Source organism: Erpetoichthys calabaricus, chromosome 18 (genome assembly GCF_900747795.2).
Source record: "Erpetoichthys calabaricus chromosome 18, fErpCal1.3, whole genome shotgun sequence".
In the NCBI taxonomy this organism is placed as follows: Eukaryota; Metazoa; Chordata; class Cladistia; order Polypteriformes; family Polypteridae; genus Erpetoichthys; species Erpetoichthys calabaricus.
The window spans coordinates 85759290-85784168 of NC_041411.2; the positions used below are offsets into that span (position 1 = coordinate 85759290).

The 24879-nt window shown below is 50.9% G+C and overlaps 1 protein-coding gene across 1 annotated transcript; it reads right to left on the reverse strand.

Moving 5' to 3' along the window:
* Positions 1-24416, reverse strand: LOC114668900 (interleukin-5 receptor subunit alpha-like). Its single transcript, XM_028824916.2, has 10 exons — positions 23786-24416; positions 23185-23320; positions 9112-9192; positions 8110-8230; positions 5012-5184; positions 4007-4149; positions 2181-2334; positions 1729-1825; positions 1048-1138; positions 1-835 (listed from the first exon to the last, which is right to left on the reverse strand). Exons 2-10 carry the CDS (start codon positions 23198-23200, stop codon positions 779-781), a joined length of 933 nt encoding a protein of 310 aa, XP_028680749.1. The 5' UTR covers positions 23201-23320; positions 23786-24416; the 3' UTR covers positions 1-778.
* Positions 24417-24879: the final 463 nt, after the last annotated feature.

Consider the following 24879-nt stretch of genomic DNA (forward strand, 5'->3'; position numbering starts at 1 on the left):
ATAACTGCGGATGACAGCATTTCAGGCCGTGCCATCCATTTATTCAGCTGCAGCATTCAAATTTATACAAAAAAAAGAAAAGTCGCAGAAAGGCCATGCCAGGTGCTACAGTGCCATGCCATGGCCACCAGAGGGCACCCCAGTGAACACACAAACACAATGAAGGGCCAAGTCAGTGGCAGTCTGGGCACTCAGCAGGCTCAAATGCCACCCGCCAGCATCGGGCTAACAAAGTCAGGAGAGCAGCCAAGTGCAGCACACAAGCTATAAGACGATGGGAAAGGCGCCACAGCAGAGGGTCAAAGGCCCACCGAGACACTGGCAAGACCCCCTGAATGTGAAAGCCATGGGCACGTTGGGCCTCTCAGCTGCTGCACTTCAGGGTGTTCACAAAGGGCTGCTTTGAGAATGTCACCGGCGTGCCACCTAAAGTGGTCCCAGTGCCCACAATCAGTCGGACTTGAAGACGATGGCCCCTCGGATAGCCAGGTGTGGGACCACCCTGCCAGGATGGGGATGTGCAGCCTCACCGGGCGCTCTGTCCTTTGACGTGGCGCAGCGCCATTCCTGTCCGTTCTTCACGGTGGTCACTCCATCCATTAGCCAGTGACACGGGGGGGGAGGGGGGCTTTTGCAAAGGCACTAAGTACACCGTCCACGGGGGGCGCTGATGAACCTGCGGTGCAAATCCAGCCAAGCCGAGCACATAGCTGCCCAAACAGGGGGGCTCAGTCCTGCGCTGCCTTTCTGTGGACCCCCTGGTCGACGCTTTGCACACTCACTGGACCACCAGGACTTTGGCCTCCGCTTCATTGGCGATGCTCATGAGCCAAGCCTGCCGAAAACAAGACATGTTAGAAGAGAGAACCACCCTGCCAGTTACGCCAACCTGGGATCTGGGAGTGGGACCATCAAGCTCCTGTCCTGCCTCGCGCCCGAGCACTGGAGTGAGGACCCCTCCTTCAATAGCCAATCAGAAGCATCGTGGACCCCCCCGCAGTGGCCACTGTGCCCATACAGTAAGATAGATGTAGGTGACAGACTTACACTGGACGGGTCATCGGGGGTCTCCAGGAACACCTTCAGCTTGTCTTTGGGGTCAGGGATGGGTGGAAAGATTTTGTCCATCACTGCAAATCTATGGGGGGGTGGAGAAAAGAATGAAAGAAAGAAACAAAAGAACAAAGTGGCGCAGAACACGCGGCCCACCGCTAAGAGCGTCGTCACGTTCAGAGTGCCTGGCGAAGTGCGTCGTAAATCCTCGGGGACCCTTGTGCTCTCCGGCCCTGCTGGATGCCCCTCGCCTGGGGGGCTCCTCTGATCCTATCATTCATGTGGAGAAGATGGCAGGAGGGGGCCCAGGGTGCTGTGTGCCCACCCAGGATATCCTCGGTGTCACCCTCGAGCACCAGCTCGCACACGCAGCCCGTTATTAAAATCAAACCCCTGGGCGCCAAGCCTCCGGACCCTCGTCATGCCTGCCATGAAGGTCCTCTGCACTGAATGACCTTTCACAGCCACCAAAGCAGCCATGGAGCCCCCAAAGTGTCACAAAAGGAGGAAACGGAGAGCCTGTGGGTGGCTGTCTGGGGGTCTTGGCGGGAAGGTGGTACAAAGCCAGAATAGCACTGGTTTACAATGGGCAGCATGGTGGGCACGGGTGGAGCTGCCATAGGGCTCTCAAGTGACGTGGCATGGGACTCCAAAAGCTAAAGGTCAGCAACTTACCTGACGCACAACACGATGACAATCAGGCAGACCACCAGGGACAGCGCCAGGCCCACGCCGAGACCCCACAGCTTCCAGCGCTCTGAATCGTCCGCCTCTGGAATCGAAGCACACAGAAATGCGGTTAGGGGTCTCCTACCCCCACCCAAGTAGCTCATAAAGTACACCCTGCCCTGTGGCAGACTGGCACCGGGTCCTGCCTGTACCCACAGCTGCCATGACAGGCACCAGTAGACCAATGGCGGTAGCAAACAGGGTGCCACAACTGGGCCTCTTGTACTGTGCCACCAAAGATGGGCTGTTGTGCCCCTGTGGTCCTGGGCCAGGGGGCAGGGGACCCCCCCCCCCCCCCCCCTAATCACATGAGTTTGGCGCACTTGGGCAGCCAACCAGGTAAGAGGGTGGCCCTGTGACACAGTGTGTGACCCCAAGGGTGATGAGGCTTTCTTTACCCGAGTAAATCGTCGCAGTCCATTGGCTCCACTCACTGGGGTGCCCGCTGGATGGGCACTCCTCATGTCCTCGAGTGAGCAGCCGAAATGCCACTGGCAGGCTGAGGTCCTCCACTGGAATGACGACACTCAAATTTTTGGGGGAAGAAACTTTCTGCAAAGAATAAAAGACGTTATGTGGGGGGGGGGGGGGGGCAGCGTCAGCAGACAGACAGCACAGGACCCTCAGGCCATCCCACCCAGAGTCCCCAAAAACGCAGCAAGGCGGCCACAGACCAAGGGGCGGAAAAGGAAACGGTGAAGACCACCCAGGTGCGCGCGTCCCGTCACCTCGCCGGTCATTTGTCCACATTCAGCTGGACCCTCGCCAGGCCAGTCGTGGTGTTTGGAGGTGAGGCTCATGCCATTCGGACCCCCACGGTGGCCGTCGTCTGTGCCAGCGTTCAGCTCCCCGCTGCTTTCCCTGCGCTCCTCGTTTGTTTTTGTCCCATTTATTACTTTGGTGTCAGTTTTGTTTGTGCCGTGATGCCACCTTTGTTTGAGGGGTGTGAAGCCCCCTAAATAAGTGTGCACCTTCACACGAGGTGGTCCATGGAGGGTCTTTGCTGGCACTCACCTCTGTCCCATTGGGGACAGCCTCGGGTGTTTGCACATTGACTCGCCCTGTGCTCCTCCCTGGCAGCAGGTCCAGTGTGCCCCCTACTGACCACAACAGCCCCATTAGACCAGGTGGGTCACCGAGGTCTGCTGCCCGTTTCTCGTGTCCCCGACTGGACGCCCTCCTCGTTCTCTTTTGTTTTTTGCACATATTGTGATCCAAGAGGGGCACCCAAAATATTAATAAGCCGTTCAGGCTTGAGTGTCAAATGTCTTCAGAGTTCAGCGAGCGCCACCCGAGATGGGCAGATGCGCGTGCCACCGATGTGGACAAGTCGCAGTAAACAACAAGATGGAGGCGCTGCCAGCTCTACTGCCCTTTCTCTTCTTTTGCAGATGTCATCCTCAAAACCCTCTTATCTGTTAAGCCTCCTAGCACATGGCGTCGATAGGGCACCACTTACGCAAGACGGCAGCGAAATACGCAGATAACGACACTCATAAGCCACTGTGCAACCTCCCATGGCGCGGCGCCACGCCACACTCTGAGGCAATCACACCAAACGTCAGTCAGCCATCCGGATTAACCCGTGTCCTCCTGCCCGCTCTGGTGGGCTTGCCCAAGGGCCACCTGGGAGACAAGGGGCATAAGGAGGCCAGCCAACACTGGTAAGGCAGATGATCTGCAACTGGGACTGCGTGCCAGGATTCAACTGCAGAGTGGCACGGGTGTACCCCGATTTAAACTGGGGGTCCATAAGTAGAAAAATGTAACCGCAGCCAAGCAAGTTTCAGGTCCAAATTCAGGGGGCAAAGATGAAAAGAACATCAGCAGGAGGGCAGACCGGTGCAGAAGAGTGCCAGGGTGTGCCACAAGAATCTGAAAGTCAAAGGTTTGGAGCAGGGCATCACAATATGCAAAGACCCCTGCAGCAGGAGTCAATTTCAGAGGAGATGCCCATCTATTACTGGGCACATGCAGCGTTGTAACTGCCTTCAGAGAAAGACTGGCGCGTTTCTTTGTAATTAAGGGTCACAAACTGAGCAAAGTTGTCACCAACGCTCAAAGCGTGGCACAATGGCAGGTGTGGCAGACATTTCAGTCCTTGACCCCTCATGACACCCCTAGCAACGCCATGGCAACCCAAGATGGAAATGAAATGACGAAAGGAAGACAACAGACATGAAATGGCCGCGGTGCCAAGGCCGATGGTGAGTGCCCACCTTACCATCAAGTAGCCGTACGAGCTCCAGATTTCGTAGTCCATGCACTGCTGCAGGTTGCCGTATTCAGCCAGGGGTTCCTGCCACGTTATCTCGATGTTCTTCCCGTCTCTCACTGCTTGAACGTGGCATGGAGGACTTGGCTTCACTAGAAAACCAAAGAAGAACTGTGAGGTGCGCCACCCACTCTGGTGGATGCCAACTGACGAGTCGCCAAGAGCAGCAGCACTTCAAGATGGCAACCAGGAGCAGCCGTGAAGGACCTCAGTGAGCTGGGCACAACACGGGCACACTGGTCAGGCCATGTGGCTCCACCAGGGTTGCAGCTTTTTGTCCCGATGCTCCCCAGCCTTCTTGTGCCAACCCTGAAATGCTCAGCAGGGGTGACTGGCGCTGCATCATAAAGGTGGTGGGATGTTGCGCTCCTTCTAATGCCACACGCCTATCCCAGCAGCAATGGGCACAAGGCAGTCACCAGGGCTGGATGAGGTGCCAGTCTATCGCAGCCTGCCAGGTGTGTCATGGAGAGCCACAACTTGAAGAAGCAGACTGCCGTCTGTGTGTGTGGCAGCCACTGCCGCCATTCAGTCCTTTCAGCAAGGACCATTGTGACCAATGAGCTGGACCCCCTTGTGCCACGTCCCTGCTCTGCTCAGGGTGCTCACTACATGGCACCTGATGGCCGGTAGCCCACCCTTCAGCATTCAAACTGCCATCTGGGCAGAGAGGATCGTGAGGGGTGCGGACTTCCGCGTGTTTAGTGGGGGCATCTGCCCACCTGAATGGACTGTAAGCACATGGACACAAATGAAACCACAAAATCTCCTTCCAGTTAGGGTCTGTGACTCTGTGCCATGGCGGTGGTGCGGGGTGCCAGGCAAAATCACACTAACCAAACTCTGGGACCACCGACAAACATGAAACGCTAAACCCCTTGCGCCCCTCAAAGGGGGTTTAAGGTCAGATGCCCTCTTTTTCTCCAAACCCAGTTAGCCTGAGGTGGTCCTTACGGATATTCAGCAGCTGATAAACGGCTCCCTCTTCTTTAACGGTGAACGTGTCACTCGAGCCGATGACGTTCACTTTTAGGTCGCGGCTCTCAAATGTCAACCGAGGAAAGTGGCAGAAAAACGAATCTTCAGCTCTCTTGACTTGGAGGGAGCAAAAATGGGAGCTGGGGGTCCTGCAAAAAAAATAAATAAAAACACACCAAGTGAGCAAATAAGACGAGCAGCGGCCCCCCGGAAGCAAAGCAGGACCACGCGCAGGTGGGCTGCACACCCTGGCACACGTGTTTAGGGGTTTGGGGGGTGTTGTCTCACTACTTAAATTCAGTTCAGCACAAGTCACTTTACTCTTATATAGCGCCTTACTCGAGGGTCAGACTTCAGATATGGTGAAACCCCCACTGAGATGAGGACTCCAAACTGCATGGCGCGTAAGGGGCTGGAGGGCATGCAGTCCTGGGCTTAGACATTGGCATGGCCACGCCAAACAGCAAATGTCAGCCATCCAAAGAAATGAAATGTGACACACAAATACTTCTGTTTGTTGAAGAAAGTGACATTAAGTGACATTTCTGTAAAGAAAATTTCAGATGGGGCAACAATAACAAGAGAGAGAGACACTGAGTAGGGGCGGAGCCTCAGAGAGTGACACTGAGTAGGGGCGGAGCCTCAGAGAGAGACACTAAGTAGGGGCGGAGCCTCGGAGAGAGAGAGAGCGAGAGAGATACTGAGTAGGGGCGGAGCCTCAGAGAGAGACACTAAGTAGGGGCGGAGCCTCGGAGAGAGAGAGAGCGAGAGAGATACTGAGTAGGGGCGGAGCCTCAGAGATAGTGACACTGAGTAGGGGCGGAGCCTCAGAGCGTGACACTGAGTAGGGGCGGAGCCTCAGAAAGAGAGCCACTGAGTAGAGGCGGAGTCAGAGAGAGAAAGCAACACTGAGTAGGGGTGGAGCCTGAGAGAGAAACACACTGTAAATAGGGGCGGAGCCTGAGAGACAGGCACTGTGAGTAGAGGCGGAGCAAACCTGAGACACTGGTGATCTTGGGGAGGAGCAGCTGATGGAGTTGGCACTGTGTGTGAGGCGCAGCCGCTGGCATGAATATGGCAGCAGGGGCAGCTCAAAAGAATAAAGATGGTTAGCGCCGCATGCTAACAGTGATGACATTCATTTACCCTCAAGCTGTGGGTGACTTGGAGGACTCGGGCTGCACGTCCCAAGGCAGGACTGACAAGCTGAGGCCACCGCTACACACACCTGAGCAAAGGTATGGAGAGAACATTAAACAGGCCAGCAGTGCCAGCTCAGCAGGAAAGCTTGCAGACTCCAAAAGAAATATTTGACTGTTATCTGAAACATTAGGGACAGAGGGACAAACGGGACTATGATGGCTAAGCAAGACGGACGTTCACTTTTGCTGAACAGTGCCATCTGCTGGGAGAAGCAGGCAGTGCCCCACCGTCCCCTAATACAGAGATGTCACTGGAAACATGTGGAGTGGCAGTGATTGCCTTGTTGCTGTCTGGATGTCCCCAAGACTTTGCACAGCTCTGTGTGCCCGCTGATGTCATCGTTGACATGTGACCATTTGACGAAACAGGAGATGAAAACCAAAACTCAGCCAGCAGCATCTCCAGAGAAAAGCCACCCAAACACAAACCCCTCATGTACTGCCAGGCAGCACACACTCAGGTGTGGACCAGGTGATGACAGACGCCTTAGGGGCCAAAAGCTGGGGAGACCCAAATCTGGACCACCAAAGCCCAACACGGTCATCGAGAGCCAAAGTCAGACACGGGCAGGAAAAGCCCAACAAGCTGACGTGAAGGCCAGAAGAAAGATGGGAGGCAGAGGATGTGGGAGATGGAGGAGTGAGCAGCAGACCATGGCAGGCGAGACTAGTGCCCGGGCATTTAGGGGCAAAGAGATCATTCAGAGGTCTAAAGCAGACACCAGCACATCACAGTGCGACAACCCGCCATTTGACACCAGGGAGTGCTTTGGCCCCCCGGTCACCGTCTTGACAGCCGCGTAATAAAACGTAACGTTCAGGTAAGAGAAGAGAGGAACGAAAGAGAAAGTCAAAAGCACCTGACGCTAAACAACCAGAGGAGGAAAACCTGCAAGAGAAGGTCAAGAAAGGCAACAGCCAAACTGACAAGAAACAGCGGGCACTGCCAAGACCCCTGGACAGTGTGTGGCGACCACCCCTGCCAACAACATGGCAGCAGACAAACCCCCAAAATGGCGGCAACTGCGATTAAAAGGCAGATTCAAAATGGCGTCCTGAAAAGGAAAGAATCCCCTGCTTAACACTGAAAGGGGCCGGGACCCGCACCAGCACCCCCCTGGTAATGGAAAGACAGCAGGACTGGCACAAGACCAACCACTGCAGCCGCAGGGGCTAACAGTAACTGAGACCACCAGAGTGTGCTCTGGGCAGACGATCCTCAGAGGAGACCCCACTGACCCAGTGAACTGAGAGCTCACCTGGCAGGAGGAAGAAGATGAAGATGAGAAGAGTAAGACGAGAAAATGTCGAGGGTTTAGGTGGGGGGCACAAGGGGTCTTTTTATTTAGTACTTCTGTGTGGTGTCTGTGCCTCTACCAGTGACTGCAAGGGCGCCCCCCACAGGCCACACGTCATATGTATGGAGGGAAAATGAAAAATCTGTGCAAATACAAATGCTGCGGATCTGAAAAGGCCCGACAGCAGGGGGCACCAGGCGGTCCGCTGGCAGATCAGACTAACCCAGTCAACGAACAGACGCTTGGCTGTGTGTGGTGGCGTGAAGGAGCCCACGTGTCTCACACACACACACTGCAGACCCCCTTTCACTTTCATTTGTTTTTGTCTTATTGACTTCACTACGCCTACCAGGTGCCGACATCTTGTCAGACCTCCGTTGGCATGCCCCGCCTCCCAGAAGTCACGCCCTGTGACGTCAGTGGCACTTTCTACACCGTGTCCCTCGCTGGCCCAAGTTTGCCGACGAGTCATTTTCTGCACTTCCTTCTTTGTTTATCGCTTCGTTTCCTGAGCCCGCACCACTCTGTTCCCTTCCTTCGTGGCCCGCCTAGCACATACAAAGACTCGGCCCACCTTAACCACACCGTGAAGTTGGTGTCTCCAGATACGTTTCTGTCCGTCGACCAGGAGCAGTTCAAAGACGTCAGAGCGTAAACGAGGCATCCGAGGTTCCGGATTGCAATCTGGCCATGTCCTGGAAGAGAAGACAAATAAAGAGAATGTAAGAGCAGGACACGGCGCTGGCACAGGCTGGCAGCAGAGGGTGACACTGGCATTCAGCACCCACGTGTCTGCCAGTCCATCTGGCGTCTCCCCACAGCTTTAAGGGTCCTTTGGGCGACACATCCCAGGTTCAGATCCAGTGAACACAATATGGCGACCTAATCGGTGTAAGAATAAAGAGTTGGGGCTCCTCCTCGGTGAAGCCCCCTTAAAGAGTGAAAAACAAAAGGCGATCAGCAAAAGGAGACTCGAGTCCCGCCCCCTGTGATGGAGGGGCGGAGCTTCACGGGGGGCGGAGCAAGTGACAGCAGTCACATTCCTGATGAAGACTGCAGAGCAAACGGAAGGAGTTTCCAACGGCGCCCCCTCTTGGTGTGCACTGGACCTGCTTACCTCGTCGGAGTCCTGAAGGGCTCCCCTAAATGTTAGTGTCTGCCAACGGCCTTAGGCGCCAGGATGGCACTGTGAACGTACCCTTCCAGATGCTGGGGGGGTTTCACACTCAACTTCTTCAACCAGCTGCCATGTCGCATGTTGCTAAGGAAACAAAGGTTTCCATTCGCATTTAATGTGACACGGGCAGAGCGGACAAAAAAGGCTGAATGGCAGGCTGGCAGCAGGTGCCCCCTGCCCGAGTGCCAGCCACCCAGCTGCCACCATGGGTGGTCTGATAAGGTCACTGCTCAGTTTAAGGGTGAACTTCCACTGGTAAATCACTTTTCAAGAGAGGCCCAATAAACCCCCCTGAAACTGCTGAAAGCCCCCCAGTTTGCCATTCTGATCGGGCAGCCATGCTTGGCACTCCAGCTCTATGCGACCCATAAGGACGGGACTGGTGTCACACAGGCTTACCTTGGTGGGCACTGCAAGCCCGGAGGGAAGACAGCCACAAAACCGCCACAAGGAGAACAATCCTGGCCATCATGGGGGTCCCTGCAAAGAGAAGAAGAGATTGAGGGCTCAGAATTCTGTCCTCCATATTTACTGACTGATTAACGCCCGGGCTGAGGCTCACGGGGCACCATTGATGTGCCAACATGGACAGGTGAAGAAAAATGTGCAGAAAGTCAGGCGAGAAAGGATGTGGAGCAACGTGGGGGTCAGAGGGCATGATGGAGGGCACCACGGAGGTAAAACAAACCAGCAGCACTCACTGGAGGGGGTCCAAGGTCACCAACACACAGCCAAGTCTGAGGAAGGTGTTAGGGATGAGAGACGGGAGCCGAGAAAGGCCATTGCAGGACTGGCCACCTGTGATGGTGCCACCAGGATACATGTGACAAGGTGGTCCAGGGACCAGTCACCTGCCTGAAGCACCGCGAGGCTCACAGCAGCAGTGCAGTGGGCTCCGGGGACTTCTAACACACCCTGGGCGAGCGACCAACGGCCGGACACACACGACGAGGGGGGCCACTCAGAGAGCACAGCGGTGGTCAGAAACACAAACGAGTGGCACACGGCCACATAACTTCACCCAGTGCTGTAAAGAGGGTCACCACAACGGGCTTAGACCACCAGGTGGCAGCGCAAGAAGCACAAAAGTCCAAATCCACCGAAAATGAAAACTAACACCTCTGACCAAAAGGTGCAGTCCAAGTGGGACTAGAAGAGGCACATCCAGGGTGGTCCGCCGCAGAACGAGTCCCACTTAAAGGTTCAGCCCAGGGGCTCCCACCAGACCAGACCCTCCACCCAGCGGGCTGCTTTAACAACGATGTCACCCTTAATGCGCTCCTGTGCTCATCCCTACTCTTTCTCTCACTGAGTCTATCACTACATCAGCAAGATAGTGGGTGGGCATGGGCTGCCAGGCCAGTGCAGGCCATGCTGACACATTCACTGCTCTTCTCGTGGCCCCCATGCCAGTTTAGTGTCACCCATGCACGACTCCTGGAAGGTCAAACCTTCATCAGTGTCCCATGGCACTGGAGCACACTGTGGCCACATGGATAGCTGACCCGAATGAGGCCCCAGTTCTTCATGCCCACTCCCGCTGTGGAGGTACGTAAGCAGCTGTTGCACGATGAGAAGATGAAGGGCACCACATAAAATCACAAGGTGATTTCAGTAGGTCCATGTCAGCCATCTGGACCATTTCCATGCCATCCAAGTCAAAAAGGCTGGTGCTTCTCTGACTCATAGTCCACTGAAGTCAACTAAGCAGGGGTCATCAAAAAACTCCTCAGAAAGGACCTCAGAAGCACCACATGGCAGGTCAGACTGAGTGGCTTGGCTGTACTCTCAATCGAAAACGAGCGTTTACGGCACTAGTGATATTATAAGGAACTGGGGGGCTTCGCCCGCCGACCCCCCGTGTTCGGTTTTCAGGACACACACTTTAAAGATTTGTTTTTCTTTGAATTGTTGCTATTTCATTAGTTTCACTTTTATTTCAGAACTTCTGTAAAAACAATATTTGTAATCTTGTGAGTCCCAATATGCTGAATCTTTTTAATGAGGTCAGGACAGGTTTCTCTGTTTGGAATTTCAGCACAGACAAAATGATCGACATCATCAGCAGTTAATACAAAGTAAAGTAAAGTCGTGCTATTTTCCTCTCACAGTTCCAAAGGTACATGGGGTTACCAAGGTGAGACCCCAGCTTTTGTGTAGGTTTTTGTACAAGGGCTGGACAGAACGTTTTTGACTCCTGGGGTAATTTTAGCTTTTTAAATAAGCAGACAGATAAATATATATACATGAACAAAGTAACCAATAAATGCATGTGTGGTAAACTCCGCTTTTGAAATTCTCAAGATTCTTTATTTGTCACATGCATAGTTATACAGGACAACATGCAGTGAAATGCATCCTGATCCACTTATCAAAAACTGTGCAAAGTTAGAAGAATATCAATTAGATTAACAAAAAGTCATAGATTGAAAGATAACAGTATAGTAGAACATAATAAATACAGTGCATCAGGAAAGTATTCACAGCGCTTCATCACTTTTTCCACATTTTGTTATGTTACAGCCTTATTCCAAAATGGATTCAATTCATTTTTTTCCTCAGAATTCTACACACAACATCCCATAATGACAACGTGAAAAAAGTTTACTTGAGGTTTTTGCAAATTTATTAAAAATAAAAAAATTGAGAAAGCACATGTACATAAGTATTCACAGCCTTTGCCATGAAGCTCCAGTTTCCCCTGATCATCCTTGAGATGTTTCTGCAGCTTCATTGGAGTCCACCTGTGGTAAATTCAGTTGATTGGACATGATTTGGAAAGGCACACACCTGTCTATAGAAGGTCCCACACTTGACAGTTCATGTCAGAGCACAAACCAAGCATGAAGTCAAAGGAATTGTCTGTAGACCTCCGAGACAGGATTGTCTCGAGCCACAAATCTGGGGAAGGTTACAGAAAAATTTATGCAGCTTTGAAGGTCCCAATGAGCACAGTGGCCTCCATCATCTGTAAGTGGAAGAAGTTTGAAACCACCAGGACTCTTCCTAGAGCTGGCTGGCCATCTAAACTGAGCGATCGGGGGAGAAGGGCCTTAGTCAGGAAGGTGACCAAGAACCCGATGGTCACTCTGTCAGAGCTCCAGAGGTCCTCTGTGGAGAGAGGAGAACCTTCCAGAAGGACAACCATCTCTGCAGCAATCCACCAATCAGGCCTGTATGGTAGAGTGGCCAGACGGAAGCCACTCCTTAGTAAAAGGCACATGGCAGCCCACCTGGAGTTTGCCAAAAGGCACCTGAAGGACTCTCAGACCATGAGAAAGAAAGTTCTCTGGTCTAAGGAGACAAAGATTGAACTCTTTGGTGTGAATGCCAGGCGTCACGTTTGGAGGAAACCAGGCACCGCTCATCACCAGGCCAATACCATCCCTACAGTGAAGCGTGGTGGTGGCAGCATCATGCTGTGTGGACTGGGAGACTAGTCAGGATAAAGGGAAAGATGACTGCAGCAATGTACAGAGACATCCTGGATGAAAACCTGCTCCAGAGCGCTCTTGACCTCAGACTGGGGCGACGGTTCATCTTTCAGCAGGATAACGACCATAAGCACACAGCCAAAATATCAAAGGAGTGGCTTCAGGACAACTCTGTGAATGTCCTTGAGTGGCCCAGCCAGAGCCCAGACTTGAATCCGATTGAACATCTCTGGAGAGATCTTAAAATGGCTGTGCACCGACGCTTCACATCCAACCTGATGGAGCTTGAGAGGTGCTGCAAAGAGGAATGGGCCAAACTGGCCAAGGAGAGGTGTGCCAAGCTTGTGGCATCATATTCAACAAGACTTGAGGCCGGAATTGCTGCCAACGGGGCATCGACAAAGTATTGAGCAAAGGCTGTGAATACTTATGGACATGGGATTTCTCAGTTTTTTATTTTTAATAAATTTGCAAAAACCTCAAGTAAACTTTTTTCACGTTGTCATTATGGGGTGTTGTGTGTAGAATTCTGAGGAAAAAAATGAATTGAATCCATTTTGGAATAAGGCTGTAACATAATAAAATGTGGAAAAAATGATGAAGCGCTGGGAATACTTTCCAGATGCACTGTACGTCACATTTTAATCCTCTTCCTTCACAAAGTTGTCTTGGTCGAGTAAGCGGCTCCACATTTTCCATATCTTTATGTACTACTACTACCCACACCTCCCACATTCTATTCCCACAATTTGTTTTATTTTTGATAACTTATAGCGGCTGTAATAAAGCGATTAAAAATGTTATACCAAACTCCACTTTAGTTTGTCAGCAGTGTGTGATCTGATAGTGATGTGGTTGCCCACCTGCCCCTAGGGTCTAGTTGAGAATAAATGACTAAGAGTTATGCTGGACAGGACGGGCTGAGCTCAGGGTGCTGGACAGGGCCTTCAACAAGCCATCTGCACCTCTGCTCCCACCTGTATGATACCACTAGTTAGATTTGTGCGACTCCAGCCCTCTTTCACATGTACTGCTTGATAAGAACATTCTGTGTTTATACTGAAAACTGAGTAAAGCAAAAGAGCACAGCAAGTAAGTTTGATTGTTTAGGGCTAAATTGTGATATTATATGTAATAAATAAAGGCAGAGGATATCGGGCACCAAGATGATGGTAGAGAAGGTGAGCAAAGAGGAAGGCTAAAGAAGATGGGGCCCACTCAAAAGGGTACTGGGGAAGCAGCTAACTGGGCATCGGTAGAAAGAAGGAGCTAAAGGAAAAATGTCCGTTGGAAAGCTGTGACAACAGAGGAGAGTGCCATCTGCTCCAGAGCTCCACTTGAAGTAAGCGGTTAAAGTGTCCTTGTGAGTTTGGGCAAGGTGGCCTTCTGCAATAGAAAGGTTTTGAATGGAAGTTAACTAATTGAAGTGCTGGAGTGTGTTTACACTTTTAGAAGAAGCTGATCTGACACTTCGGTCATCAAGACCAAAAGAAAGACTTGCTCTTTTTAGTATTATTTAACATCCAGTGCCTCTGAGCTTATCAAGCCCTTGCAAACACTTATTATGGAATAATACCACAGTGACGTGGTAAGAACAGTAACATTTGATTACAGTGTTTAGAATGCACTGCAGTCTCACAAGTGAATTTCAAGCACTACGCCCTCCTTCACCTTCTCCCTGAGTAGTGGATCCCCCTCTCACTGTGGCCGCCTCAAGAAATCTTTGTGTCAGTCCAACTGAGGCACGGATCTCGTCACAAACCGCTCGTGTGCTTGCTTATTATTTGTCCTGGACTAAAGTTGAATAGGACCTGTTGAGTTTATCATTTATATGAGCATTTAGAAAAGGACGGACAGATTTTTGACAGGGTCAGTCTTTGGTTATTATTGGTCCAGTGTGAAAATAACGTTCTTTCTCAATACACATAGAAATGGAATAATTCTCAGTTATTATTGTGGTCAACATGAATGCCTGAAATTGGTGTTGTTTTGTTAAGCCATCATTTTCAGATTTTCTGATGTAAAAGGTGGTGTCCTGGAGATAGAGAGGTTAAAATTGCAAACATCCTACAAAAATGGCAACTTTTGGTGAGGTAGTGTCATTATTTTTACCTCTTCTAGATATTTACACATCCGGTGTCAAATTTTGCCAAATCAATATGCGGACAACAATACAAATTTCCATACCGGATCGGTCGAGCCCCGGGTTAACAACGACCGCCACCAGTACTGTTAGTCAACAGGTTGCTGGCTGAAATTGGGCTACTGTTGGCCGAAGAAGGAGAAGAAGAGGGGGAGGTAAAGAGAATGGAACTGAGGGTAGGAACTTTGAATGTTGGCAGTACGACTGGTATGGGGAGAGAGTTGGCAGATATGATGGAGAGAAGGAAGGTTGATATATTGTGAGACTAAATGGAAGGGGAGTAAGGCCAGTTGGATCGGCAGTGGATTCAAATTGTTGTATCATGGTGTGGATAGGAGGAGAAATGGAGTAGGGGTTATTCTGAAGGAATAGTATGTCAAGAGTGTTCTGGAGGTGAAAAGAGTGTCAGAGTAATGATTATGAAACTGGAAATTGGAGGTATAATGATGAATGTTGTTAGTGCATATGCCCCACAAGTTGAGTGTGCAATGGATGAGAAAGAAAACTTTTGGAGTGAGTTGGATGAAGTGGTGAGCAGTGTGCCCAAGGGATAGAAAGTGGTGATTGGAGCAGATTTCAGTGGACATGTTGGTGAAGGGAACAGGAGATGAGGAGGTGATGGGTAGGTATGGTGTCAAGGAGAGGAATGAAGAAGGTCAGAGGATAGTGGATTTTGCCAAAAGGATGGACATGGCTGTGGTGAATAAGTATTTTAAGAAGAGGGAGGAACATAGGATGATGTACAAGAGTGGAGGAAGATGCACAGAGGTAGATTACATCCTATGCAGAAGAGTCAGTCTGAAGGAGATTGAAGACTGCAAAGTAGTGGCAGGGGAAAGTGTAGTTAAGCAGCATAAGATGGTGGTCTGTAGGATGACGTTGGAGATCAAGAAGAGGAAGAGAGTGAGGGCAGAGCCAAGGATCAAATGGTGGAAGTTGAAAAAGGAAGACTGCAAGATTGAGTTTAGGGAGAAGGTGAGACAAGAACTGGGTGGTAGTGAAGAATTACCAGACAGTTGGGAAACTACAGCAGATGTAGTAAGGGTGACAGCAAGAAGGGTGCTTGGCGTGACATCTGAAGAGAGGAAGGAGGAAAAGGAAACCTGGTGGTGGAATGGGGAAGTACAGGAGAGTATACAGAGGAAGAGGATGGCAAAGAAGAAGTGGAACAGTCCGAGAGATGCAGAAAGTAGACAAGAGTACAAGGAGATAAGGCGCAAGGTGAAGAGAGAGGTGGTGAAGGCTAAAGAAAAGGCGTATGATGAGTTGTATGAGAGGTTGGACACTAAGGAGGGAGAAAAGGACTGGTGGGCTACAGAGAGGGGCCAAGCTGAGAAAGATGTGCAGCAGGTTAAGGTGATAAAGGATAAAGATGGAAACGTACTCACAAGCGAGGAGATTGTTGAGCAGATGGAAAGAGTACTTTGAGAGGCTTATGAATGACGAGAACAAGAGAGAAGAGGCTGGATGATGTGGAGATAGTGAATCAGGAAGTGCAATGGATCAGCAAGGAGGAAGTAAGGACAGCGATGAAGAGGATGAAGAATGGAAAAGCTGTTGGTCTAGATGACATACCTGCGGAAGCATGGAGGTGTTTAGGAGAGATGGCAGTGGCGTTTTTAACCAGATTGTTTAATGGAATCTTGGAAAGTGAGAGGATGCCTGAGGAGTGGAGAAGAAGTGTACTGGCGCCGATATTTAAGAATAAGGGGGATGTGCAGGACTGTAGTAACTACAGGGGGATAAAATTGATGAGCCACAGCATGAAGTTATGGGAAAGAGTAGTGGAAGCTCGGTTAAGAAGTGAGGTGATGATTAGTGAGCAGCAGTATGGTTTCATGCCAAGAAAGAGCACCACAGATGTGATGTTTGCTCTGAGGGAGTTGATGGAGAAGTAGAGAGAAGGCCAGGAGGAGTTGCATTGCATCTTTGTGGACCTGGAGAAAGCATATGACAGGGTGACTGAGAGGAGCTGTGGTATTGTATGAGGAAGTCGGGAGTGGCAGAGAAGTATATAAGAGTTGTACAGGATATGTACGAGGGAAGTGTGACAGTGGTGAGGTCTGCGGTAGGAGTGACGGAGGCGGGATTACATCAGGGATCGACTCTGAGCCCTTTCTTATTTGCAATGGTGATGGACAGGTTGACAGACGAGATTAGACAGGAGTCCCCGTGGACTATGATGTTTGCTGATGACATTGTGATCTGTAGCGAGAGTAGGGAGCAGGTGGAGATCTGCTCTGAAGGGAATGAAGGTCAGTAGGACCACCAAGACGGAATACATGTGTGTAAATGAGAGGGAAGTCAGTGGAATGGTGAGGATGAGGGGAATAGAGTTGGCGAAGGTGGATGAGTTTAAATACTTGGGATCAACAGTACAGAGTAATGGGGATTGTGGAAGAGAGGTGAAAAAGAGAGTGCAGGCAGGGTGGAAAGGGTGGTGAAGAGTGTCAGGAGTGATTTGTGACACACAGATATCAACAAGAGTGAAAGGGAAGGTCTACAGGATGGTAGTGAGACCAGCTAGGTTATATGGGCTGGAGACTGTGGCACAGGAGACAGAGCTGGATGTGGCAGAGTTAAAGATGCTAAGATTTGAAATTGGGTGTGACGAGGATGGACAGGATTAGAAATGAGTACATTAGAGGGTCAGCTCAAGTTGGACGGTTGGGAGACAAAGTCAGAGAGGCGAGATTGCGTTAGTTTGGACATGTACAGAGGAGAGATGCTGAGTATATTGGGAGAAGTATGCTAAGGATAGAGTTGCCAGGCAAGAGAAAAAGAGGAAGGCCTAAGAGAATGTTTATGGATGTGATGAGAGAGGACATGCAGGTGATGGGTGTAACACAACAAGATGCAGAGGACAGAAAGATATGGAAGAAGATGATCCGCTGTGGCAATCCCTAATGGGAGCAGCCGAAAGAAGAAAAAGAATTTACAAAATCTAAAGTTTAATTAGCCTAAGTGAGAATACTCTAGAAATAAATGCAAAATCTTGTTGAAACAGGTGTGGAGGATTATATATATAATAAGAATAAATTAAGATAGTTACGGTATGGTTTTAAATAAATTGCCTTTCCTTCCAGGCAGTTTCAGTAAGGAATATGATTGAGCTGTTGCTGCTCTCTCACAGATATGGAAGTGTTTTTTGTAAAGAATTGATGTATTTGTATGGAATGATTACAATCAAATTTATAAAAAAAAGAAATGGAAGTGTTGTTTACGTGCTGTTCAGACACACAGACAGAGATTCCATGTTTATACTGTACTAGCTGTGTTACCTGTCTACGACTGCTTGCAATCTAAGTAATCAACGTAGTGCTCAGCGTAAGCGTTTGTTATTCTTCATTTGGTATGGCGTTCCTTAAAGCAGCGTTAATGTTTGAATGACAGTGACACAGGACCCGGACAGACACTCTCACACACGCCCTTAAGGATATGCATTACCTCTGCTAAAGAATGAAGTCCGTGAGTCGCTCCCTAACATCTGTTTCTAGAGGGGGTGGCAGTGGAGAACTGAATGCCTGTTGGCGTTACAAATGGCAAGTCACGCCGCCCCGCTTTAGAATGGCTGCACAACCCCGGCGGCCTGAAATCTATCTCAGCCCCCTCAGTCAGGCTGTGCCAGGGGGCGGATTTCAAAGTCTAAGTACTGCAGGTGTTCGTGAGGCAGTGTTACAAATAGCGAGTTGTAGCCTCACCCTCAGGCGCTCCCCTATAGGCGAATGATAACGCTGACGGTCCTGACACCAAGCGGCCCGAGATCGGGTCTCGCCATCGCAGAGAAGACGTATCTCGTTTATATTCAGCTTTTTGCTAGGCAGCATCACAAATATCAAGTCATAGCAGTCTCTTAAGAGGAGCCGCTGTGGGAGAGCGGCAAGGCAAAAGGCTCCGAACACACGCGACCCGAGATCGATCCCCACCACCGCAGGGAGAACATAGCAAGAGATGTCATTTATACGTAGCTTTTCGCGAGGCAGCATTATAAATATCAAGTCGAACCCCTTCCTTAAGGGGACCCGCCATGGGTGAGCGGTAGGGCCGGCGACCCCGAACCCCAGCGGCTCGAGATCGATTCCCCGGTGGGGCGATTCCACGACACGCCCGGGGAGGCCCGAGATCGACTCCCAACCCTTACACACAAAACTGCAGATGGGATGGTAACTGCAGTAGGAATGATCTTATTAAATAACTAACTTTACACTTTTACACAAAACGGCGATTCCACAGTTCCCACCCCAGGGCAACGGCGGCGTACGCCCGAGGAGGGCGGCACCCAGTGGGCGCTCCCCGGCACGGCCCTCGGTGGGAATCAATCCCGGGCCTCTGGGGTGGGAGCTCCCCTCGGATGCACCCCGACGCCGCCTTGGGGTGGGAACTGCGGAATCGCCTCACCGGGGAATCGATCTCGGGCCGCTGTGGTTCGGGGTCGCCGGCCCTACCGCTCACCCATGGCGGGTCCCCTTAAGGCGGTGGTTCGAATTGATATTTGTAATGCTGCCTCACGAAAAGCTCCATATAAATGACAGTCTCATTTGGGGATCGATCTCAGGTCGCTGGTGTTCGGGGTCGTCTGCCTTGCCGCTCTCCCACAGCGGATCCCCTATAGCACAGTGTCGGCATTCATTATTTATAAAGCCTTCTCACGTAAAACCAACATAAACCTTCAAGGGTTGGCCTCCCGACAGACCAGGGATCGAACAAGGACCCCTGTATCTCCCGATCGCCACTTCTACCGCTTCGCCAAAGCAGCTCGGCTTTAGCAGTGTGGCAGAACCCTTTATTTGTAATGCAGTCTTACGAAAAACTACCCATAAATAATCATTGACTTTGCAGGGCACTCTGGACATACCGGGGATCGAACGCGGGGTCCCGTTACCCTTAAGCGCCTGTTCTACCGCCACTCTAAAGCGGCACTCCCTTAGCGCCCTGCCAGAACTCGCTACTTGTAACGTGCTCGTCCAAAAAACTAAAGAGAACCCGAGCTCTGTTAAGATGGTCACTCCACGAGCTGCGGGACCGCACGTGATCAGGCCGGGTTCATGGTCGGCTGTTCTCCCGCCTCTCCATTGAGGGTCTCCTTTAAATTTGGGGCTCTTGTTTGATCTCCATCCCGGCAACGGTCACTGACAATTGAAAAAGCAAAAGACGTGTCCGTAGCCAAAATTACAGTCCCTGGCTGTTTTGAATATCGTTTACGACGGTACGTAGGACGTGCCGGTTGTTTTAAACACACTTTCCTACTGCCAGATTGTTTCTAAAGCCCGAATTAGACTTAGAATGGCGCCAGTCAGCGGACAGTTGAAATCGGATGAGCTCAACATTTTCACGAGAAGCATCCAACCGAACAAAGCTCCCAAATTCCGTCCGCCTAACTACTCCAAAATAACAGCAAGTCAGTTTACGAAGGTCCCGGAAGCCCCACTGGCCTGTTTCGGGGGCTGATCAGCTGATAATGGACCACCGTTGTCTGAAAGAAGGTAATAATTTGACTAAAAGACGGATTCAATTGAGAAGCCATTTTCTGTCCGATGTGGTGCGCGTGTTTAATTAAAGTCAATCCACGCCAGTTAACTCGGCAAAATAAGGATGACAAAAGCCTGCCTTTAAATGAAAGAAATAAACACATAGATTTGCATTCATCATTTATGTCAGGTCATTTTCATTGCCGTTTAGGCCTGAGCGGTTCCCTATTCAATTCCCAATTTAAATTGTATTTAATGTACAGAATTGAGACAAGCGAGCCTTACCGAATGCTAATACATTATGCTTATCAAGAACACGGAGGGGTTAAACTGTCGGGCCAGTGGCGCGTCTCCTTAAAAGATCCGCCCGCCAAGACCCCTAGCCGCGTGGACCGTGAAGGTGCTGCAGAAAATGAGGGCCAAAGTGACCGTGTGTGTTATCAGCCCTGAACAAAGTGGCCGAGGTGCGGAGAAGAAGGGGTGCTCCGCAGGTATCGCGCATTCCGATATTCCGGGTGTTCAGTCAAATTTCGGAGCAACAGATACGAAATGAAACAGTTAAGTAAACAAAGCTGCATTTATAGTGTCGAACACGCACTATCCGAATTGTTACTTAAAAATCATTTACTATTCTAGCAACGCAGAGATTACATATTTTTATAATCCATTATAATATCGTAATCGGTTTTATTATAGCCTCGTCGTCGGAGTTGTAAATTGTATAGCCGATTATTCCGAGAAGAATACATCAAACGTGTCGAGCACGTTTCCGTTGGAATAGCTGTACATTTTGCGATGTTTAAAACGAGAACCACAAGTTGGCCCAAAAATAAACGCAGATAGATTTGATCAAAAATTACCACCGGCTTGAAACGTCCCGTTTTTTTCGTAATCGTTAACTTTTTAGGCCAAATGTTTATTTCCAAAGTGGTGGGGTCCCTTTGAGCCCGAGCCCACGTGCGGTGCAGCGCTTGCAGGCCCTGTGCTTGCGTGCGTTTCTCTAAAACGCGTTTGTTAGGTTGAGAGCTGCTGATAGATAGTGAAAGGCACTATATAACAGAACTTTATTTGTATCCTGGGGAAATACGTGCTAATGAAGTGTAAACTAGAATAAGGGAAGTGTACGCTGATAATGAAAGTTGAAACACCAAACTAGATAAAATGCTAGTGTTGCTCTGGTTTATTGAAGTGTGGCTCTCAGGCCATCGGACTTGGGTTCAGTTACCGAGTCTGTGGCGTCGGCGTATTCTTCCACCAGAAGTTTGCTTTTGTCATATGGCCTACAGATGTGCAGGTCAGGTTACTTGACGTCTGTAAAGTGTCCCGTTATGAATCACTTTGTGTCTGTGAGTGAATTCTGTGACTCCTAATGAGGTACCATAATGATGAGGCACAGTCATAGCTGAGAGGTCAATGTGAACGTCTGAAAATGAATACTTGGCACTGCAGAGGTGAACCCAACCTTGGAAACTCGGGCTGATTGCAGCTTTCACTTAGTAGGACTACCATTAGCGTTTAGTTTGGTAGATTGTTAGAAATTCTAAAATTTAATTGGTATTTTTTTATGGTATGAATGAACTTTTTCTATGTAAAATGTGAACATCCAGGTTACAGTTTAGTAGGTGAGAGCTATCCCAACATCTGAATCGAATTACTTGACGAAGATTTGCTAGAATACATTTATAGAAAGATAAAGAACCCAGGAAGCATGCGACAGCGAGGCCACCCCAAGTCAGCCATTTCAGGACGGTCCCGGTGGCTCTGCGGCACCCATCAGTGGGCACACTGGCACCACATGCCAATCCAGTGGGCCAAAGCGCCGTCTACAAGGAGAGCAGTCAGGCGGTGTGGGGATTCGCGGGTTCAAAGTCTGATTTTCTGTCTCCTCACAACTTCAGCCCGCCATAATGACGAGAAGGACGCTCGCCGTTTCTTGATCAGGACGCCTGCACAGGTGACTAAGACAATGTCGCAACATCCAGCGGCAGGCCAGGGAGTTGTCGGCCCACCCAGCCGGCCCCTCTGCGGTTACAACTCAGCTCCGCTGGCCGGGCGTGGAGGAGGAGGAGGAGGAGGAGGAGGAAGAAGAAGAGCCGCACAAGCAAAGGAGCTGCAGGGCTGTGAAAAAGTACAAGCCCCCCCGAAAGGCTACAAATGGCGAGGACGTCACGTCTGAGGGCACAGTGACAACCAGATGGCATTGAAATGATGATAACAACGCACTCTCTTGATATAGCGCCTTTCCCCATTTCACTCAATCCAAAGGAGCACAACAGGAATTAAAGCAGAGATGGCAAGAAGAACTCGGGAAACGTTAAACACCAAAGCCTACGCGCCGCTTGATACGTGAAATTCAAAGTTCAGAATCAGCAGGAAAAGATGACGACGACCGATGGCAACCAGACAAACACAAGCCGCTGTCACTCCTTAAGGACCTCGAGTGCCACCCGCTCACCGGACGAGCCTCAGCCCGCACACCCCAAACACACAGAGAATGAAGGAAAGGAAAGCCAGGCTTTGTAGCAGACAACCCTGGAAGAACAGCACTGTGGTGGGCACAGGGGGCACCCATCATCAGGCATCGGCGTGTGGTCAGCTAAGCGACTGGCGCTGGCAAACAAAGCAAAAAAACAACACAAGAGGAGCTCCACCACGAGTCATGTCCATGCCATTGGCACGCGCGCTTTCACCTCCTCTGCCACTTTGCTCTGCACAGGCCAAAGCCTGGCACCATGGATTCTGGTACCACTGGACCTGCAGACACCACGGCATCGCTTCTTCTCTTCTAAACCCCATGGCTTGGAGGGGTCATTGCCAAGCGCAGCTGGCAGAATAGATGGGCAGAGAAGGCCGGGGAGGAGATGGTGGTTTTGGGTGGGAATGACCCTTAGAGACCAACTGCCCCCTCCCAGCAATGAGGACATCAGATGCCAAACGAAGTGAAGGAATCTAAACTGTTGTGCTCATCGCTGGCAGTCACCGAGGTCCTCGGAGCAAATAAAACGTACAGTGGCACAGAAGGGACCCCAGAGAGTGGGTGGAGAATGGCACTTGTCTTGAATACAAAACAGGGATTGGCACAGCAGTCCGTGCTGCCGCCTCACAGCTCCAGAGGCCCGGGTTCAAATCAGTCGCCTGTGGAATCGCCAGTCGCCAACCTGAGACATTTGGGTTACAAAGACATGCTGAGCCCCCCCAGTCAGCCCTCACCCTGTGCCCAGCGGCACTGGACGGCTACAACTGCCCACCTCAGGCTGACATCCTAGTAATGGCACTGTTGCCAGTTCCAGCTGCACTACTGACTCCATGTGTGCCCCCTGCCAGTGTGCATGGTAGGTACTGGAATACAGTAGCAGAGCATCACCAGTCCAGGCCACGTGACTGTGTGGCACTGCCCGGACTTCACATTGTATAAACAAAAACACACCTTTAACGGTTGGCATCAGAAGAAACTCAAGCTGGCTGGCACGGGTGAGTCACTTCAGCTGCCAGGCTCCTCTTTGTAGAAATATGGAAACAATTGACCCGTAGACTGGCAAGTCCCTCGAGGTGGTCTTAAGGCACTATAAAAAAAAAACAAACCAAGATGTCAGCATCGGTCCGCGTTGTTACGTGAGCCTTGAGGGTCACCCTACGGAAATCAACAACTGAATGAGCCGGGGGTGGTGTGCGGGTCACCAGGGTGTACCCATGTGACAGGCGCTATATTATTGAACTCTGTCAGAAAAAAAAGATATCAGGGACAAGATAAAAATAAAAGAGAGAGCCAGACAGGAAACCCATTGGACGATACAGCGGTAGCTAGAAAAGGCGCTATATAACAAAACTGGGGGCGCAGGAAAAAAAACACCAGCAGATTTGCTCTCAGATAATAAATGACACGTCTTCTTCAGGCTCATGTGCCCAATCTGTGCCACCTCACCTGCCAAGTGCTGCCCCCCAGCCTCGGACGCACCTTGAGCCGCTTTCATCAGGTACGTGGCCGGTGGCTGTCAGTCGTCACGCCGGGGTCCCGGTGCCGCGCTTACCTTTCGTTGTCTTCGTTCGGAGGTGCGGGGAGGAGCAGCAGGACTGCGCCCGGTGGCGTCTGCGCGATTGTTTATGGGGCAGAGAGGCCCGGTTGGGGGGTGGACCTCTGCGCTCGGATTTCCTTTTTCTTCTTCTTCTTCTCGTTTTTCGTGTGTCAGGACAGCTCGCTGCTCGGCTGATTCACCAGGCGGATCTCTTCGGCTCCGCCCGCCCTGGCAGACACCTTTTTTATGTTTATTTCTTTTTCTTCTTTTCTGTCGCCTTCCGAGCAGCGCCGATCGTTTCACTTTTACAGACCCCAAAGACGGTTGGGGGGGGTCTCTCTCTCTCTCTCTAATTCCCTTGGATGAGTTGGCGTTGGACCCCCAGGTGTGGCTCGTTTCCCGCACGGAGACGCCGCCGTTCACTCGTCTTTGACCTTTGGCCTCGTTTACCTGCCGGCGCGACACCTGATTTGCCTACGCAAACGGCTGGTCAAAGTCGCAGGTGCCAGGCGGTGGCCGATGATTGGCTGAATGTGCCACACCGCATTTGTCGGCCCATTAGACGGCCGTGTTGTCACTTAGCGCGGCGGCGGCGGCGGCGGCGCTCGGTGTGCACTTCGCGTTATGTCGGCATGAAGAGGCCCTCACGGTTGTCGCCGCTGCCATGTTTGCTCTGGGCAAACAGAGCCCTCGTGAATGTGAACGGCTAGATAAACGTCCTGTGTGTCGCTCTCCATGTGATGCCCCCAGAAATGCCCCCGTGCGTGTCCTCCTCACCGCCCCCTGAAGGGGCAATTCAAATTCTGACTTGTGGGGGTCCCCTCATCAAACGGCAGTCACTTCGCCAGAATGCCAAGGTGCTGCCAGGCATTTAGAAATGTAGGCACACGTCGTAAGCTCCGCGATGCCAAAGTCGTCTTGGGTCTGACGTGACAAGCTTGGCACACCCGAGCTCGCCTGAGTCTCTCGTGGACGGCCATGTTCAGGTCTCCTGGATGTTCGATTGGGTTCAAGGCCGGGCTCCTGCTGGGCCACTCGAGGACGTTCTCAGAGTTGTCCCTCAGTCACTGCTTTGTGCCCCTTTGGCTCGGCCTGAGGTCCCGTGTGCT